The sequence below is a fragment of the Phyllostomus hastatus genome, unplaced genomic scaffold (genome assembly GCF_019186645.2).
Source record: "Phyllostomus hastatus isolate PE091 unplaced genomic scaffold, TTU_PhHast_1.1 phas_contig_152, whole genome shotgun sequence".
In the NCBI taxonomy this organism is placed as follows: domain Eukaryota; kingdom Metazoa; phylum Chordata; class Mammalia; order Chiroptera; family Phyllostomidae; genus Phyllostomus; species Phyllostomus hastatus.
Window position 1 is genome coordinate 14610395 of NW_025333622.1, and position 20148 is coordinate 14630542.

A 20148-nucleotide genomic window follows, 5' to 3' on the forward strand; every position below is an offset into this window, starting at 1 on the left:
ACCACACAAACAAACGTGCTGGCTCTGAAGGTAGAGAAGGCAGAAGAGGAAAGGGGGGAACTTCAGCTGCATACCGGGGGCTGCTGTCCCTGTCTCCCTGCATCACAATGTGGGGATTGTCTGAGTGGCTTTGTCGGCAAGGGGAGGTCATCTCCGGTGGTTTTGGGGGTCCCAGAGCCATGTTCTGTCGGCAACTGCTGTATCTTGCTTGTTCCACAGATGGTTCAAAATCTTGTCTCTTTGCATTAGTTAAATCCACTTCAAGAGGCAACTAACAAGGGAAGAGAGAGGGGTGGATACTTCTTCCAACTGCTCTTCCCCTTCCCCTGCCTTAAAGATCTAGAGTCCTAGAAAACAGCATTTGACAATCTTTTTCCATCATACCTTCCAGGTCCTGAGAAACTGAGACAAAAGATCCAACACTTCAAATAATATTTTTAATTAAATGAGGAGTAAAACAATTTTACTTTGTTAATGAAATTTTGATAAAAATTCTTAGTTTTGATTTAGGGTAAATGGTCTGTAAAATCTGTCTTTCCATGGCAACTGAATTTGTTTGGTGCTGTCTGTTTTTTATCTCTTTCTTTTTCTTTTTTTTTAGTGGAAATTATCACACACTGGTTGTGGCAGCCTACACCTTCTCTGCCCTTTCTGCCAGAACGTCCACCTACAAATACAACTCATCACAGAAAAAACCCAGGTATGCTGTGGCACAATTAAGTGTTCTTCAAATGACAGGAAGAAGAAAACCTGGAAAGCACTGGTGTAGGTTGTGAGCCAAGACTGTAGGGAACCTTCCCCTTGGAGCTGTTCCTGCACCCACGGAATGGGAGAAGTAAGGTCGGGTGTCTCACAGCACACAGCAGATTGTTTTACTAACAAGCCATGAGCACTACAGCAAGTCAGAGCTTTTCCACTTGGAAGAATTTCTCTCTCGGTTGATAATACAGATGCTGGTACAATAATTGAAAATGAGGGATTGGGTTGACTACCTTTTGATAAAAATAACCTGAAAATGAAATTTCTTATCTGCATTGGAAAGTAAATGTGTAGGTTAAGAAGAAATGGCTTATGCTACAGTGTGGATGGAGGACCTTATGCTCAGGAAAACAGCCAGTCACAAAAGGACAAAAATGCATGATTCAATTTGTATGAGGTGCACAGAGTGGCCGACATCAGACAGAAAGTGGGCTGGTGGCTGCCAGGGGCTACAGGACTAGTGGAGTGGGAAGCTATTATTTAGTGGTAGTCTTCCATTTTATAAGAAGAGTTCGAGAGATAAATGGTAGTAATGTTTGTGCAACATAATGTCTCTATTACCACTGAACTGTACACCTTTAAATGGTTAAGATGGTAAATTTTGTTATGTATATTTTACCACAACAAAAAAATTGTAAAAAGTAAGAAATGAGCTTTGAAAAAAAATTAAAAAGACTAACAATGCTAAGTGCCATTGAAGATACGGAGCCATTGAAACTCCGATACACTGCAACGTGGGGGTGTGACTCAGTATGCCACATCAGAAAACGGGGAGACTCTACTGAAACTATGTGCCTATCCTCTGACCCAACCCAATCATTCCCTAAATATGCATGTATGTGCACCAAAAGGCATGTACAAGAATGCTAATAACAGCCCTATTCAAAACCAAAAGCTACAAAATGAAGGTGCATTAAAATCAGAATGGGAAAAAAATTATGGGACACCCATGCAATAGAAACGTACACAGCAATGAAAAAGCTACAAGCAATATGAATGGATCTCATAAACATGTTGAATGAAAGCCAGACACAAAACTGTTTGATTCCATACAAGTACAAAATAGTCAAAACTAATTTTTGTTAAAAGTGGTTTTCCTGGGTAGTAATGAGAGGAGGGGTTGGCAGTGACTGCAGCGGACACAACTGAGACTTCTGGGATTCTGGCAATGCTTTATCAGTTCAGGTGCTGAGTACACGGATGTGCTCGGTTTTGGAATTCGTCGAGCTGAACCTTCTATGCCATGTGCACTTGTCCACATGTCTCTATGTACTTTCTAATACTGCAATTTTTGTAGTGCTAGCATCATGCAATTCCATTTACACAAGATTCAAAAACAGGAAAAATAATCTATGAGGCTAGAAGTTAGAGAAAAGTTAGGACAGCAATCACTTTTGAAAAGAGAAACTCGCCCTGGCTGGCATAGCTCAGTGGATTGAGCACGGGCTGGGAACCAAAGTGTCCCAGGTTCGATTCCCAGCCAGGGTACATTCCTGGGTTGCAGGCCATAACCCCCAGCAACCGCACATTGATGTTTCTCTCTCTCTCTCTATCTCCCTCCCTTCCCTCTCTAAAAAAAAGTAAATAAATAAAATATTAAAAAAAAAAAAGAGAAACTCAAGGTAGTGAATTGGAGGGGAAAGGGGACGTGGGCTTTTGGTAACGTCTGTTTCTCTACTGGGGATGCAAATGGGTTCACGTCTAAAAATTTATCAGGCTGTGCCATTATGATTTATACAGTTTTCTGTGTGTATATTTTGTATCACTTAAGAAATTCATTAAAAAAAATAAGAGTAGAAAAGAAATAAAGAGTGATGTCAGCAACATGGTAGACAAGGAAGCTCCAGGCCCTCCTTTCCCTACGGAGACACTGAGGTAACTGCAGCGCACACCTCTGTGAGAGCTCCAATGACCGGTGCAGAAGCCATGGCACCTCGTCCGACAGACAACCAAGGCGACCTTCCAGAGCTGCCAGACAAGAAGAAGCTAAAGATGTTCATCACCACCAAACCAGAGTCACAAGAAATGCTAAAGAGACTTCTGTAAAAAGAACAATAAAATACCAAAAATATGAGTAATAAGATGGCAATAACCACATACATGTAAATGAGTTAAATGTTCCTATCAAAAGGCATAGGGTGGCAGGATGGATAAGAAAACAAGACCCTTACATATGCTGCCTACAAGAGAATCATTTCAGATCCAAAGACACAACATACTAAAATAAAGGGATGGAAAAAGGTATTCCACGCAAATAGAAACAAAATAAAAGCTGGACTAGCAATACTTATATAAGACAAAACAGACTATAAAACAAAGGCTGATGCTGAATGGGCTGGTCCCATACCCACATGTGATGGATAAAAATTTGGAAGGGATATCTCAGGAGCAAGGAGACCCAGCCCACACCAGACTGCCCAGCCCAGGGTTCCAGTGCCAGGAAGATAAGCACCCACAACTTCTAGCTGCCAAAACCAGCGGGGATTGAGTTGGTGGAAGAAATTTCTGGAGCCCCAGGCAGTTCCTCTTAAAGAACCCAAACACAGACTCACCTACTCAGACTCACTCCCTCTGAGCTCCAGCACCAGGGTAGCAGCTTGAAAGGCACCAATGGCATACAGGGAGGAGCTGAAATGTCTGCCATCAAAGTGAGCAGATGCCATTGTCCCTTTTCTAAACCCTCCCCCCACAGAGCTGGTAAGCTGGTGCCATATCTGAGACTGCATCAACCTGGCTATGTTGATGGGACTTGGAGATCCCTAGGGAGCTGCTTTTCCATGTGAATGGCTGGTCTTGGCTCCTGCTTCACAACTTTCTAAATCATCTCAAACAAGCCACAGCTGGCCTCAGTGAGCCTTGGCTCATGCACTACAGCAGCCAGCCTAGTTTCACAGCCTGGCTTCACCTGAAATGAGGTGTATATATATCTACAGTGGAATGTTATTTACCATAAATAAGAAGGAAATCTTGCCATCTGTGATAACATGAAGAGGCCTTGATGGTATTATGCTAAATAAGTCAGACAAAGACAAATACCAATCTCACTTATTTATGAAATGTTTAAAAAGGAAAGAAAAAACCACAGAGCTCATAGGTAAAAAGAACAGATTAGTGGTTGCCAGAGGTAAAAGGTGGGCAAAAATGGATGAAGTGAGTCAAAAGATACAAACTTCCAGTTATAACATAAATAAATAAAGTACATCATGGTGACTATAGTTAATTCTGTATTGTATATTTGAAAATTGCTGAAAGAGTAAATCTTAAATATTCTCATCATAAGAAAACAACTGTAACTAATGATGGTAGATGGTAACTAGACTTACTGTGGTGACCATATTGCAACATAAGCAAATACTGAATTACTATGTTGTACACCTGAAACTAATATGTTATATGTCAATTACTTCTTCATTTTTTTATGTAAAAAACAAAGAGAAGCCATGAAAGACAATAACATGAAGAATATAAAAATATGAGTTTCTCCAGTAAAGGTAAATACATGGACAGATACAGTAACCTATATTATTTTCATTTTGGTACACAGAATTTAAATTTAAATGATTAAACTATATTATGAATATAGAATATAATTTTAAAACCATTAAAACTTTTATAATTATAAATCTATGTTAGTGGACACACAATATATAAAAATATACATAACATCAGTAACATGAGGTGGGACGGGTGGGGAGAAGTTGTAAAGGACTAGAGTTTTTATATGCAATTTAAATTATTGGCTTAAAATAAGATGCTATAACTTTAAGATGTTTTACATAATTATAATAGTAACCATGAAGAAAATATCTGTAGAATATATACATATATACAAAAGGTAATAAGGAGGGGAAATCGAATCATGTCACTGACAAAAAATACATAAAACACAAAGGAAGGTGGTAAGAGGAGGAGGGACAAAAAAGCAACAAGATACAGAAAACCACTAACAAAATGACCATAGCAATGGTATGATGCTGCCATAAAGACAGACACATAGACCAATGGAAAAGAATATAGGACCCAGAAGTAAACCCATGCATATAGGATCATATGGTCTTCGATAAGCATGCCAAGAGCACTCAACAGGGAAAGGAGAATCTCTTCAACAAATGATGCTGGTAAAGTGCAAATCCACATGGAAAAGAATGACCTGTATCTTACGTCACATAGAAAAACAACTTCTACCTCTTCCTGTCAACAACCTGAGCTCTAAAGATGGTTCCCTATTCGCTTGACCCAGAAACCCCCTCAAAATCATGCAAATCAAGATGGGCAAATCTTCATGTTCACTTTAAAAAGACTCATGAAACTGCCCAGGCCATCACAGGTGTGCATATCAGAAAAGCCACCAAGTATCTGAAAGATGTCACTTTAAAGAAGCAGTGTGTCCCATTCCATTGATACATTGGTGAAGTCAGTAAGTGAGTGCAGGCCAAACACTGGAGCTGGACGCAGAGTTGGTGGCCCAAACAGAGTGCTGAGTTTTTGCTTCACATGGTTAAAAATGCAGAGAGCAATGCTGAGTGTAAAGTTTAAATGTAGATTCTCTGGCCATTGAGCACATCCAGGCGAACAAAGCTGCCAAGATGTGGCGCAGACCTTATAGAGCTCGTGGGCACGTTGAGATGATCCTACTGAAAAAGGAGCAGACTGTTCCTAAACCAGAAGAGGAGGTTGCTCAGAAGAAAAAGATATCCCTGAAGAAACTGAAGAAACAAAAACTTATAGCCCAGGAGTAAATTCAGCACAAAATAAATGCTAATAAGAGTAAAATAAATACATTCAAGATAGATTTAAGACTTAAACTTAAGACCCCAAAATCTAAAACTCATTTAAAAAATAGGGAAAAACTTCATATTGGATTTGACGCCAAAACACAGGCAACAAAAGCAAAAATATACAAATGGGAGTACATCAAACTTGCAAACTTCTAGGGTAACCTATGGAATGGGAAAAAATTTGCAATCACATCTCTAATAAGGGGTTAATATCCAAAATATATAATAAAGAACTTGTACAACTCAACAACAAAAAAATCAAATAGCCCATTTAAAAATTGGCAAGGGACTTGAACAGACATGTCTCCAATGACGATATACAAATGGCCAATAAATGTATGAAAAGATGTTCAATAACATTAATCATCAGAGAAATGAAAATCAAAACCACCATAAGATATCACCTCACACCCATTAGTAAGGCTTCTATCAAAACCAAAACTAAATAAATAAATAAAAATAGTAAGTGTTGGTGAGGATGTAAAGAAACGGGAGCCCTGGTGCACTATTAGTTGAACTGCAAAATGGTACAGCCATTATAGAAAATGGTATGGAATTTCCTCAAAAATATAACTATGAAATGAATGAGCAACCCGTCTTCTGGAGGAATTGAGAGCATGTATCCAAAGGAATTGAGAGCATGGCCTTGAAGAGATATTTGTACACCCGTGTTCATAGTAGCACTATTCACAACAGTGAAGAGATAGAAGCACCCCCAAAACAGGATACTATATGCACACAATGGAATATTATTCAGCCTTTTAAAGGAAGGAAATTCTGACATGCTACAACATGGATGAAACTTAAGGTCATTATGCTTAGTGAAATAAGCCAGTTGCAAAAGGACAAAAGCTGTGTTTCCACTTATATGAGCATCTGAAGTAGTCAAACTCCTAGGAACAGACAGTAGAATGGTGGTTATCGGTGCTGGAAGAAGGGGAAGTTGTTTTCTGGGTGGGGAGCATCAGTATTACAAGATAAAAGAGTTCTAAAGATCTGTCTCACTACTGAACTGTACACTTAAAAATGGTTAAAATAGTAAATTTTGTTATGTGTTTTTTACAATAAAAAAATACTATGACTAACACCTGTTATAAACATATATGCAAAAATCCCTAACAAAATATTAGCAAATTGAGTATGTACAATAATGTATAAAAAAGATTTTTAAAAAGCCCTGGGTGGTGTGACTCAGTTGGCTGGGCATCATCCTGCAAAGCAAAAGCCTGCTGGTTCGATTCCTGGTCAAAATGCAGGCCTGGGTTATGGGTTCAGTCCCCAGCTGGGATGCATATGAGAGACAACCAATCAATGTTTCTCTCACATCAGTGTTTTTCTCCCTCTCTTTCTCCCTCCCTTCTCCTCTCTCTAAAAAAAAACAATAATAAAATCTTTTAAAACAAAAAAGATTTAAAAAAGGAAATAAATGGAGTTTTGACAGATGCCAAATGACACACACCTCTATTAGGGGCCCCACGAGAAGAACCCTTAAGTACAAGAGGGGGAATGCTGCCCTGGCGGCAGCCCTGCAGGGACCCCTGAGAACATCAGGGGGAACAGCCACCCTGTGCCAGGCAACCAGAACACTCCGGACCCCATTCTCCAAGGGCAAAGGCTCAGATCATGGGACAGGCACTGACAGAAACAAGGGAGGTCTAAACCTGAAAGACACCAGAATTAAGGGAAAGCAAGAAGGATGAACAGGGGATCGAGGTTCTGAGTGTTTCTAAGAAATGACAGTGGCGCTGCTGAGGGCTACGTGCTCCCTCAAGGGTTCACAGCCCATTCCCAGACACGGCTCTCTCTGTATGAGAGAGAAGTAACACAAGTTCTCCAGGCTTGTTTTTTTCAGCTGTGAAATAAGGTGATGAGTTCCTGCAAGCTCTGATAATTAAAGAAGTCTGAACTACATACTGCAGACCCTTTAAGCAGCTGAGTCTTCACTCCCCTCTTCAATTCCAAATACTCAGCCCATGACACAAGGGAATTAGATCTTTATTACAGATACATTCCTTTCATTCATTTCTAACATACCTGGCGTGGAAGCTTATTTAGTGACCTCAGATAGTCTTTGTCCAGAATACAATTTCCAAGTGCATTGCCAAAGCTTCTAAGGGTTAGAAATAAAAAAAAGAAACAGGGATGAGGATTGTTATATGTGAGTATCAGAGAACAGAGCTACAACTCTGTGCACACTGCTTCCCAATGGCGGCGGAAAAATGGGCCCTCATATGCCTTCAACACTGGTTACTGAGCACCTGCCACGTTCCTGCACAGGATTAGGTTGTCAGAACACAGTGGTGGGCATAACAGTCACAAATCACTATCCTGAACGAGAGGCAATGAGTATGAAGACTAAAAAAACATTCACAAAACCCCATTATACATCCTGATGTGGAGCACAAATTCCAGAGCAGAGATTTTTTTCCCAGAGGACTGCTACAATTCTCCAATAATAGTGAGCCACACAAAATTAGGGGCACGGTCCTCCAAGACCAAAGTTCTTTACTTGGTATACACATACTCCTTTACATGCCATGGTGCTGCAAATTTTTGGTGGCACGTTTACACATGTATTTTTCTGGTGACCCGATTCACCTCAAATCTCAAAGGTATCTATGACCCAAAGAGGTTAATAACCCTGCTCTATGTAACTAAGTTAACTAAGTGACATACGCAAAATGAGGAGGTGTTTAGGTGTGTTGAAGAGAATGAAGGAGCTATCTGTGTACCCATGTGGGAAGTCTCCAAATACATTACTAAGTAGAAGAGAAGCGAGTGCAAAGTCAAGTACAGAACAGAGAACATAGTATTCTACCACTTATGCCCAAAAGAGGACACCAAAGCATGAAGTAGCATGGGGAAAATACAAGAGAATAAGTAGGAAAGCAGGGCAGACTTAAGTATTTTGATTTTTGAACAATGTGAATATATTACCTTTTCAAAGGAACCAAAACTGCTTTAAAACCAGCACTGAAATGCAGCAGAGTAGACTCCGACCCCTTGAGCATACCTCAGTGCCCGCTTCAGCCCATCTGTCACTGCCTCCTTCCTGGCCTTCTCCAAAGACAAGGCTTTTGACTTGAGGCCCTCACTCACACCATAGCCCACATCTTCATGATATGAACCATCCTGGAAGTAGAAAAGTTCAAAGTCTAACATGAAAAGCTGCAGCTGTGACTTTGGCTCTGTAGCTCTTCTTTTCCTCTAAGGGTGGTGCTCAGACTGGGCACACGTGACCCAGGGCCCTGCTAAAGGGCACGTAGGCACAGAGTAAGAAAATCAATCTCCAGTACTATTCCCTAGACCTGATCTGCTTGGAAATGCAGCTGTGGTCAAGACAATTCCCCTCTCCCACTTCCTCTTTCACTTAAAAAACACACATATCCAACCTACCCCACATCTCACTCAGATGCACTACCGAAAGGTATACAAACCCTGGGACACCAAGTTAAAGGGAAATTTTAAGTACTCTATATAACAGACTGTAATGATCGGGCAGAAAATCCTTTTCCAAGTCACGTGGTACCCAGTTTTTGACTTTTGCCAACAGTGAAGGTGGAGCTGATCAAGTGGTTTGCACCTAGAGAGCTGAATATAATTCCTGGTGATTGCACTCTACAATTTTGGAATATAACTCAGAAAGCGTTCAAAGAAATGAATGACACTGTAATAAAACTCTTTCTGTTCCCAGTTTATGTGAATAAAGTTTTTCAGCACTGTTCATAAAAATAAAGTCAGAATAGAATTAATGCTGAATGTTCTGTCTAGGAATAATATTAAACTATGGATATATAAACTAAACAAAAAGAAAAAAAACACAGCATCATCCATGTCATTAAGAAATGCATTTTCCATAAAATTTTATTTTTATTAAGTATAAAAATTTTGATGAAGTTCTGTTTCTCTTTCACATTAACACAACTGAGTGGTCAATTATGTGCTAATAATACCTGTAACATTAAGTCAATCCAGAGGAAATTTTTTATTATTTAGAGTCTTCAGGTCCCTGGAAATTTACTGAAAAAAATTAATTTTTACACACACACACAGAGGCAGAGAAGTATGATCAAGTTATTAATAAAAAAGACTTCAGTGACAAGTATATATTATATTAAGATAAGAGCTAGTGGAGAAATAGAATGGAACTATGAGTTCAAGAAGAAACAATGTCAAATTTCTTGTAATGAAAGAATAGTTTGCTTATATATTTTTTAAATGGATGACAGTGTTTAATCCTCTATGATATTTAGAATCATTTGGTACATTATAAAAAGATATAACATTTATTTCAGAATGTCAGATTTCACAATAGACCTAAAATTATACTCTTGCAACTATTTAGATTTATGGTAAAAACTTTTAAGTGTCAAGTTAGAAATGTACAGAGAACAGAGTTTTTTAAAATCCTTTTAGGGGCCACATGGGAAAGAATGTTCGACTCCTAGCATCCTAAGAAGACTGGCTGAGACCCAGCCCTGGGGCCCGTTCTCCAGCTGGGTGTACCGCAGCCCACAGACTCCCCTACCTGCTCACTCGTTCTCACCACCCTGCTGACTCTTGGAGGCAGCAAGTCTATTCCATCACCCTCACCTTCAACTGGACTCTCACAAACGCACAGACTCCCACGTAGAACTTGCCGTTGTTAAGATCAACAAAATCTAGGAGTGGGAAAGAAAACCAGTAGGAAAAGATACTGATCCCTGTGCTTCACCCATACTCTTCCTACTGGAAACCAGATACACCTACCCGACACCTCACCCACAAAGTACTCTTATCAGAAATTAGACAATGCCAAGTAAGGGAGATGAAGAAGTCACCAATGCCAGGAAGCATACTCACCGACATTCTGCTGTGTGATGGAGTGGGCCCAGCCATTGTACCCAAACATCTCATTGGCCAGATTAATTACCCGGTGACCCTCAATGTAACACACCTGAAAAAAAAAATTAAAGAAAAAAATAGCTTGTTAAAATTTCTTGCCATACTTACATGTATATCAAAATGTACTTAATTCACTCCTTACCAGCTTTTTTGGCAAAACCACCTTTAAATATTCCAGAAAAGATTCTCAGTGAACTTATTTCAGAGACCCTTCCTGAAGGAGCCAGTTAGAATGAATGTTCTGCCTGGAGGGGTTAGAATCAAGGGTAAAGACACCCATTTGCCTAACAGTTTCCAAAACTCAATTTCCAAAAACGTACACATCTCAGGTTAATGTGTATTACAGAGGGCCAAAAACATACGCAATACTTAAAATTAGAAACAAATGGCAAGAGACATATGTTTAAAAGATTTTGTAAAAATCCTATGATGGCAGGCATGTAAGTCTCAAGACAATCCTTGGGTCACTTGAGATGACAATAAAGGCCAGAAGCCCTCCCCTCCCAAAGACACTAGGAAACATTGGGTAACAGTGAACAAGAGGCCTTCTGAATCCACAAGGACCCAGACAGGGAGTCGGTGAGATCATCTGAGAAGTCAGCCACATGGGCACCCACTGTTTAGCTGTATAAACTCTTGTACCTTTTGGCCTCCTCCAGCCATGCGGCTACTTATATATTCTGGGCCGAGCCTCTGCCTCAGAGCATTCTGGATGGCCTGGTACTCTTCTGCTGTGTATTGGTACTACAGTACAGAAAGAAAATGCAATTGACATTTCCAATATTCTTTATGTCAGCAAGTCTCCAACTTTTCAGACTCCACACCCTCTTACACACTTAAAAAGAATCACAGACCCTAAGAACTGTTGTTTATGTGGGCTCTACCTACCAACATGAGGAATTCAAACCAACACACATTCCATCAGCCACCAGGACAATACCCTACATGCTATGCAGTCTCTGGAAAACTCCACCATTCACTCGTGAGAGAATCAGAGTGAAAACAAGCAAGCAGTATTTTAGTATTATTATGAAAATAATTTTAACCTCTTGGACTTTGAAAAGATCTCATAGATCCCCAGGGGTCACTGAACCACATTTTGAGAACCACTGCCTCAGATGTCACTACTATCCCTACAAAACTTTCTCAAGCCAGAATTGGGAAACCAAAAATCCCCACTTTCAAGTCTGCATATGACATTTATGCAGGTGAAGGAATGGAAGAGAGAAAACTGACAGGGAGTCTTCCTTCCACTGTCTTCTCCAAAGCTGTGCGCCTGCCTCTTCTCCTATTGAACAACCTGCCATCCCACACTGATACATACACTAAAACACGTTTGGGTTTCTGTCCCCTGGGTGGTTTTCCCCTTTTCCCCATTTAGATAAAACAAGTACTCACAAACAGATCTCTGGTAAAGAATATGACTGGACAAAGCAAGAATGTCTTTTATATGCATGGATATGGTTACATAAAATGCCACCGGAAACTCTGGATGCCTCTGACAGAGAACTGGGTGAAAGGTGGGCCAGCGTGATAGGGAAACAGTAAAACTGTTCATGTCTTTGTTTCATTTTTAATGTTATATGAATATTTAATCTATCCAAAAACTAAAGAAAATTTAAAGCTAAATGTAATCTATTAGTCTGTTGATGCTAAAGTTCCAAAATGTCCTGAGAGTTCATCAAAGGCTCCAAAATACCATATTTTTGGACCATAAGACGCACCTAGGTTTTAAAGGAGGAAAATAGGGAAAAAAATTTGAAGCAAAAAATGTGGTAAAATATTTAATAACATAAATAACATAATATTTCACCAATGTAAATGTAAATAGAAGTCAACAGCAGCATTAACAACCATTATTCCTCGCAAATTTTTGGGGGGGGGGTGCATCTTATAGTCCAAAAAATACAATAATACATGTAAAGGAAAAACTAATAACAATAAATAGCTTACGCATATGTACATGACAGTGGTCTACTAACTGCTTCCTCATAGCTTTTTCATTTAACCTCATTCTTCACAGGTGTGAAATACTCAGTTACCTGTCCAAAGCATAACACAGAGTTGCTACCGGCAGAAGAAGGAAAGCTGTCACGGCCTCCAAGAATTCCTTCCTCAGTCCCAGACATGTTGATTCTGGTTGACTTCTATATAAACAGAAGATTAAAAAAAATCTCAAAGAATGCTGAAGGCAAGATCCCCTACTACAAATCAGAGAAAGCATCTACATGCAATACCCTACAAGTTACTTTACATACTTTGACACACTGCACCAATCGAGGACTGAGTTCCTCAGTGCTTGCCTACAATCTCACACCCCTGAAAGCCCTCTAGGGGCTGCTGCTACTTTTCTGCTAAGTTTTTTGCTAGGGTGGTAGTGCTCTTAAAAGTCAAATTTTTTATAATGAGAATGCATGATAAATATACATTACAATTATAGTGTTTATAAATGAAAAAGTCAAAATTACAAAAACACCATAAAGGAGAACAAATAATCAACTTATTACTACCTACTACATGTGCAACATGACACAGGCCTCTGTGGGGTCAACAAAAAAATGTAAGCCACACTTAACTGAACTGTGTGCCAGGAGCTCACAAGCTAGCTGATGGGAGAGAACTAACAGAAGTAAAACAATTAAAGAGCATGAGAAAGTAACACAGAAGACCCCTTACACTCAGGAATTAGCCCAGTTTGGTCCCCTGCAGCTTCAGCTTCACCTGGAACTTGTTAGAAATGTGAGACCTCAGGCCCCACAGTAGATCTACAGAATCAGAAGGTAGATGTGAGGCCCAGGAATTGGTGCTTTGCCAAGCCTACCAGGTGATTTTGAGGTGAGCTCAAGTCTGAAAGCCAGTGCATTAGACTGAGGCAGTGCAAACGTATGGTCCAGTAAAAACCAGAACTGCCCTCAGAAAAAGCACCTGCAGCTGGCTGGCCCACTTACCTGACTACAACTACACCTGTCTCAATTCAGGTTCAAAGTTGGCGCCTCAGCAAACTTAGATGTTATAAATCTTCAGATTTGCTAATAGAACTACAAATCTATGAATGTCAAAAAGTTATCCTTCTCCACACAGCATTATAATGCAATGTTTAAGAGCTCAAGTTCTGAATGTCCGTTTCCAGCTCTATCACCCACTAGGCGCTTGACCAAGGGAAAAAATCATGTAGTCTCTCTAAATGATGTTTTCTCATGTAGCAAATAGAGATAATAACAGTATAGTAAACATTGATTTAATCTTTATTTACTACGTGAAACTGCATTAGAATAGTGCCTGGCACACATGAAGTCCTAAAATGTTAGTTATTGCTAAATTCACGTTAACTTTCTTATGTACATTCTAAGCAAAATGCAGAAAACTAAATGATCATAAAACATTACATTTCAGCTAAGAATGATAAATTTATTTATAATATAGCACTGAAAAGTTGGATAGTGGCCTAAACTAGGTCAGTTGATAATTAGGATCTAAAATTGATACATCGAGAAATAATGGAATAAGGATACTATTTGGAGTGTAACTAACTGTAAAGGCCAGAACAGTTAAAGAAGGCAGCACGCCTTTGTCTGAGGAGTGGCAATGGGGAGAGAGGGCAGCAGGAACCTCCTTTTACAAAAGAAAGCTGTAGCACTATTTGATTTTCAAACATGTGCATGTATTATTTTAATAAAAACAAATATAAAAATGTAAATACCTACTCCATAAAGCAGGAGTCAACAAGCTTTTTTCTATAAAAGGCCAAATAATAAATATTTCAGGTATTGCAGGCTATTTGGTCTCTGCCACAGCCACTCAACTTTGGGAGTTTAGCATGAAAGCAGCCATGAACAATATGCAAATGAAGGGGCACAGTTGTGTCTCCATACGATTTCATTACAGAAAGAGGTGACAGACTTGACCCACAGGCCACAGTGTGCCAACTCCGGCTGTAAAGCATGCACTGATCGTTAAGTCAGATGTGGCTCAATCCCCAGCTCCATTGGGTAAGTTACTTAAATTGGGTAATTACTTAACCTCTCTGTGCCCAAGTTTCCTCATTAGTAAAAGGGAATATTAAGATCAACTGCGTAAATTTATCATATTAAATAAATGTTGTGGTAATAGCAGCATCCAAGACTCGTCATTGGATGCTCACAGTTGTGGGGGAACAGCATATTCACAAAGTCTCAAATGAGCACCTGTCAAACAGAAGGGTATATACATTGTGAATGGACTTAATGCCACTGAATTACATACTTTAAAACGGTTAAACAAATTTTACATCGTGTATATTTTACTCTGTCAAAAAAGGAAGGAATTGATTAACACAATGAAGGTTTGTATCTCACTCCATACATTATCTAAGGCAATCTGGTGGCCTTGTCCCTCTCACAGCTGTGTCATGTAGTACATGTGACCTCCAAAGTCATCGCAGCAGGGGTAAAGAGAGCTGGAGTCACGTCAGGTCACATCTGCCTTAGGTCAGAAGTAGACAGAACTTGTCACATGGCCCCAACGTAATTGCAATAGAGGCTGGGAAATGCAAGAAAGCATTTGAATATTTGGTGAGTACTGTCTCTGTCACATCCATTTTCTCCCACTCTGACATTGGCCCCTAGAAGGTGGGGGATTCCTCCTGATTTATATTGGCACCCCCAGTGACTAGCACAGTACCTTAACTATAGTAGGGGGTCAGAGACCTAAGTGCCTGGTTAGTGATTAAATTAATAAATGAGGGAATGAATGAAATATTGGGTTGGCCAAAAAGTCCACAGAGTTTTTTCCATAAAATAAAAGACACATTTTTCATTTTCACCAATAACTTTATTGATTTGGATATTTTTTGTATGTCAGCTACCTCTCACATGCTGTGATGTTGATTGTTCCCAATTAACACATTAACATCTCAATCTGGTCACTATCAACTTCAACTGGTTCAAGGGGGGGCGGGGGAGTATTGTCCAGAGAGAAATCTCCAGCACGAAACTTCACAAACCATTTTTAACACATTCAATCAGTCGCAGCACCTTCTCCATACACTGCACAATCTTTTTTTGCATTTCAGTTGTATTTTTACCTTTCTTAAAATAATAAAGCATAATATGCTGAAAATTTGTGTACATTCTTTCCTCTTCAAAATGGCTACACAAAAATTCACCAATTTTGATAACTTCTTTTAAATGCACACTGATATGACAGCTGTCACAATACAATCCAATGAAATTGTTTTGAATGAAGTTAAAGATAACTGTACTACTACAGCCATGTTATGGAAAAAAACAAATTTTTGGCCAACCCAATACATAGTGCAGGATATAAAGACAAAGGATGTTTTTTATTTTTTTCTGAATTGCCTAGAATTTTTTTATTCTTCTTTATTCTAATTCTTTAGAAACTAATTTTATAAAGCAAGAGTTACACTTCTTACATTTATTTTTTAAGATTTTATTTACTTTTTTTTTAAAGATTTTATTTATTTATTTTCTAGAGAGGGAAGGGAGAGAGAGAGAGAGAGAGAGAGAGAGAGAGAGAGGGAAACATCAATGTGCAACTGCACATTGGGGGCCGTGACCTGCAACCCACGCATGTGCCCTGACTGGGAATCGAACCTGCAATGCCTGGTTTGCAGCCCGCGCTCAATCCACTGAGCTACAGCAGCCAGGGATTTTATTTACTTTTTGCAGAGGGCAAGGAAAGGAGAAAGAGAGGGAGGGAAACATCAACTTATGGTTGCCTTTCGTGCGCCCCCTACTGGGGACCTGGCCTGCAACCTAGGCATGTGCCCTACACTGGGAATTGAATCAGTGGCCCTTTGATTTGCAGGCTGGCACTCAACCACTGAGTCACACCAGCCAGGGCAACACTTCTTATATTTAAAAAGCAATTTGTTGCTACTTTTCCGAACAATATCATAAAAGATTCAACCTTTTGTTGAAGAAAAGGACAACCCTAATCTCTGCCCATAAAATAAACCATATGGAAAACGTGGAATCACTTTTTCCCAGTTTCTGTGAAAAAATGCTTACTGCTCTGCCTTCCTTTCTAAACTGTTCAGAACTATTTTCCTATTATAAAATTAAAATATATTTTTATAGAAAGGCTTAATCATATATCAAAAAATATGGGTGGAAGTAAAATTTGGCTGGATCCCCACCAGCAAGATATGGCTGCTGTTGTTTTTTATAAGTAATTGTGTTTGTGTGTTTTATGTGTATGTAAGTGTGTATTTTTAAACAAAAGTAGAATCCAAATGTATCAGGCACATTTTATGCAGCAGCATCACAAGTCTTCTCAGCGTAGCCTGTCTGAGGTCCCTGATTACTTTTTTTCATCCCGGGTGGTTAAGCAGACCAAATATGCATGGGTTCTAACCAACTACACAGAGGTACAGCCCAAGGGTCCCTTACGTCTTGCTCACATCAGATGCCTCTCACCTTCCTGTGGGACTCACCTGATGCCCACACATGCACGATCTGAGAGTTCTGGGGAGTGAAGGTACCACGGAGTAAAGCTTTTACCAATGAGATACAGAAGCTAAGGGGCAAATCTTCTTCCTTTGGGTAGATAGTCCTGGAATGCAGTGCTTTACACATCCTCCTAGGAGATAGCGTTTGGAAGTCAAGCAATCAGCTGTATACTTGTTACTATGGCGTGGCCAGCTTGGAAATGTACCCTGGAACTGATTTAATCTTCCATCTCTCAGTTCCCTTTCCCTCACTTCTGGTTCCTGGAATTGCACTTCCTGAAATCCTAATGGCATATGTTTTTGCCTTAAGCTCTAGGTACTGGGGAGCCTAGGTAGAGCACACACTATGAATGCTCTGCCTATTATCCTTTTAGTTCCTACCACAGTAGGGCACCCTGGCTTAACTTCCAAGTGCCAGCATCTACATCTCTTTACCTAATGGCATCCTTTGACATTCAGGGCCCACTTAATGGTACACTGGAAGCTGCAGAGAATTGATGTCCATGGGAGTAGCCTCAAACAATGACTGACAGGAGTTGGTGTGTAAAGAGCCCATATTTCTTACTGTTTCTGTGAGATAACATGGAACATGAGTTCTACACTGGCTCCAGAATTCCCCAATGAAATTAAGTTTGGTTGCCCACCAGTGGTAACTGGCTTGACAACATAACTTTGTTGAATAACTTTTCTTTCCCATCTTGCTTCTCCTCCCCTCTACCACTATGTCCTGGGCTTATCTCCCAAATAAACTACTTGTACTTGAAGAAGAAATGTGGGAAGTGGAGGGGTGAGTGGCAAAAGATATTTTACAAGAGAAACCTAGCAGATGACCACCTTGATCAAGTAATTAAACATAGTGTCACCAATAATAGTCAAACCATGTGCTTTCTGAAGGATGCACTGAGAAGGTGACAACATCACTAGGTAGTATTCTGAGCTAATCATGACTCTGGTCATGAGAAAATAATCAGCCAAAATCAAATCTACAAGGCCTGGACTCTTCAAAAATGCCCACGTCTCAAAAACAAAACAAAGTAAAACAGAAAGTCTAGTAAAGTCTTCTGGCTTAAAGGAGACTAAAGAAACATGACAACTAAAACACACTGTGTGACCCTTGATTTTACACCAGAAAAAAACTATAAAGGACACTATTGGGACAATGGGGCAGTCGATGATAGAGTACATATTACATGCTGATCTTTTATCACTGTTAAACTTACTGAGTTGTGATAATTATACCATAATTATGTAGGAGATACATAAAATATTAGAATAAGTTGGTGTGTTTTCTGCAACTTTCATATCATTCAACTAAAAAAAATGTGTGTGTGTGCACACACAGGCTAAGAGAAGAAGAGAAAAAGATAAAGCAAAATAACAAACTTATGAATCTAGGTGAAAATATGCAATTATTCACTGTGTAACTTTCCTGACATCTTCAAATTTTTCAAAATAAAATGTTAGGAAAGTCTTCCTGAATGTCAAGGTTGTAGCAGCTACATAAATCCAAATATCCCAATATATCCTCCAAAAACTATACAGACCAACAAGAAAACTACTAAAATCACAAATATCCTGTATCTTCTAACATAATTAGAAGACTGTAAACACTACAAGCTTCAACTAGCCTGGAAGTAGAAAAAGTAACCATCAATTTCTGGTGGAGATATTTCTCAAACTCTCATCCCAAGTCTTTACATTACAGAGAGCAAGGTGGGCCCCAGGTGGGAAGGGAACTGCTTAGAAGAGAGAAGGGGATGATGGAGAGCCTAAGTGGAATCAAAACCACTGCTGGAGAAAGAAATCCCACCCGAAATATGAAGATACTGACAAAGTGCCCTGGTAGCCTGGAATAGTCCAGAACTCAATGACGCAGTCTTGGAAAGTCAATGTTCCTGTAGCGAATGGGTTTAAAGAAAGGTGTGAATCCCTTTGAAACTGTTCTGTGAATGGAAAAGAAGGAGAAATACAGAATCCTGTGTAATACAAGAGAAAATTCAAAAGTAAAAGGAGATGCCACCATCTCCCCCTCAAAAGCCTTCTGACCCACTACACGTGCAAAGCAACAGGGACTGCTCTTGAACCGGGAATCTCATAAATCATCCCAATTTTCCATCCTGTTGACAGCAAAAATGTTAGAGATAAAAAGAGTCAGTGAACTTGAAGACTGAAAACAATGAAACAGCTTCAGGGTTCTGTAGGATAAAATCAGAATGGTTAATACACACATAACTGAGGTCCCAAAAGAAGAGATTAAAGAGAATGGGAAAAAATATTTTAAAAAAAATAATGGCTTGGAATTTCCCAAGTTGGGAGACAGGCATAAATGTATACATAAAGTTCAGCAAACCTCAAAGCAGGATAAATGCAAAGAAAATCACACCTAAACACATCATAGGCGAACAGCTAAAAACCAAAAATAAAGAGAATATCTAGAAAGCAGTAGGAGAAAAATGGCGCATTATGTACAGAGTAACAATACAAATGATGGCTCTATTGACAACAGAGTTTTAAAAGAACACTTAGGAGTAAATTTGGCGAAAGATATGTAAGACTGCTGCACTGGAAACAAAACAGTACCACCAGAAATAAGACCTAAATAAAAAGGGAGACGTACCGTGTTCATATATTTGAAGACTCAATACTGTTGAGATGTTAATTTCCCAAATTAATCTAAAGATTCCATGCTATCCCAATCATAAGCCTATTGGTATTTTTTGGAGGAACTGATAAGACGATTCTGATACTTATATGAAAAATGCAAGGGATCTAAATTATCCAAATCAAACTTCAACAACAACAACAAAGTTGTTAACCTACACTAAGTGATTTCAAGACTTACGATAACACCACAGTAATTATTGGGTAGGCCAAAAAGTCTTTTTAGTTTTCTCCATAAAACAAAAGATACAGCAGTTTTCATTTTCACCAATAACTTCATTGATTTGGATATTTTGAGTATGTTGGCATCTCCCACTATTGGCTTCTAGTGGGTAGAGGCCAGGGTGCTGCTAAACACCTTCCAATGCATAAGACAGCCCCACAGCAAAGAATTCCTTAGCCAAAACGTCTGTAATATCAAGAATCTTCACAAAACACTTTGACACATTCAAAGAAAAATGGCACATTAAAAATCAAACACAGCACCTTCTCCATACACTGCACAAATCTTTTTTTGCATTTCAGCTGTTTTTACCTTTCTTGAAGTAATAAAGCATGATACACCAAAAATGTTACATATATTCTTCCATCTTCAATATTAAAATGGCTGCACAA

The 20148-nt window shown here is 39.2% G+C and overlaps 1 protein-coding gene and 1 pseudogene across 8 annotated transcripts in view; one reads left to right on the forward strand and one right to left on the reverse strand.

Moving 5' to 3' along the window:
* The window catches only part of RAD52 (RAD52 homolog, DNA repair protein), a 29138-nt gene that overhangs the window by 3965 nt on the left and 5025 nt on the right, over positions 1-20148 (reverse strand). For 2 of the 8 annotated variants that reach the window (XM_045830534.1, XM_045830531.1), the window contains exons 1-8: positions 16858-17003; positions 12464-12568; positions 11064-11165; positions 10380-10473; positions 10131-10198; positions 8551-8669; positions 7572-7647; positions 75-271 (exon numbers count right to left, since the gene is read on the reverse strand). In XM_045830534.1, the coding sequence (XP_045686490.1) occupies positions 75-271; positions 7572-7647; positions 8551-8669; positions 10131-10198; positions 10380-10473; positions 11064-11165; positions 12464-12568; positions 16858-16872 (776 nt within the window). In that variant the 5' untranslated portion in view covers positions 16873-17003. Of the gene's footprint in view, positions 1-74; positions 272-7571; positions 7648-8550; positions 8670-10130; positions 10199-10379; positions 10474-10563; positions 10649-11063; positions 11166-12463; positions 12569-14762; positions 14940-16857; positions 17004-20148 lie in introns of those variants that run through there. The other 6 variants (XM_045830533.1, XM_045830532.1, XM_045830535.1 and 3 more) reach the window with 6 other exon arrangements.
* Positions 4463-5771, forward strand: LOC123813496 (annotated as a pseudogene).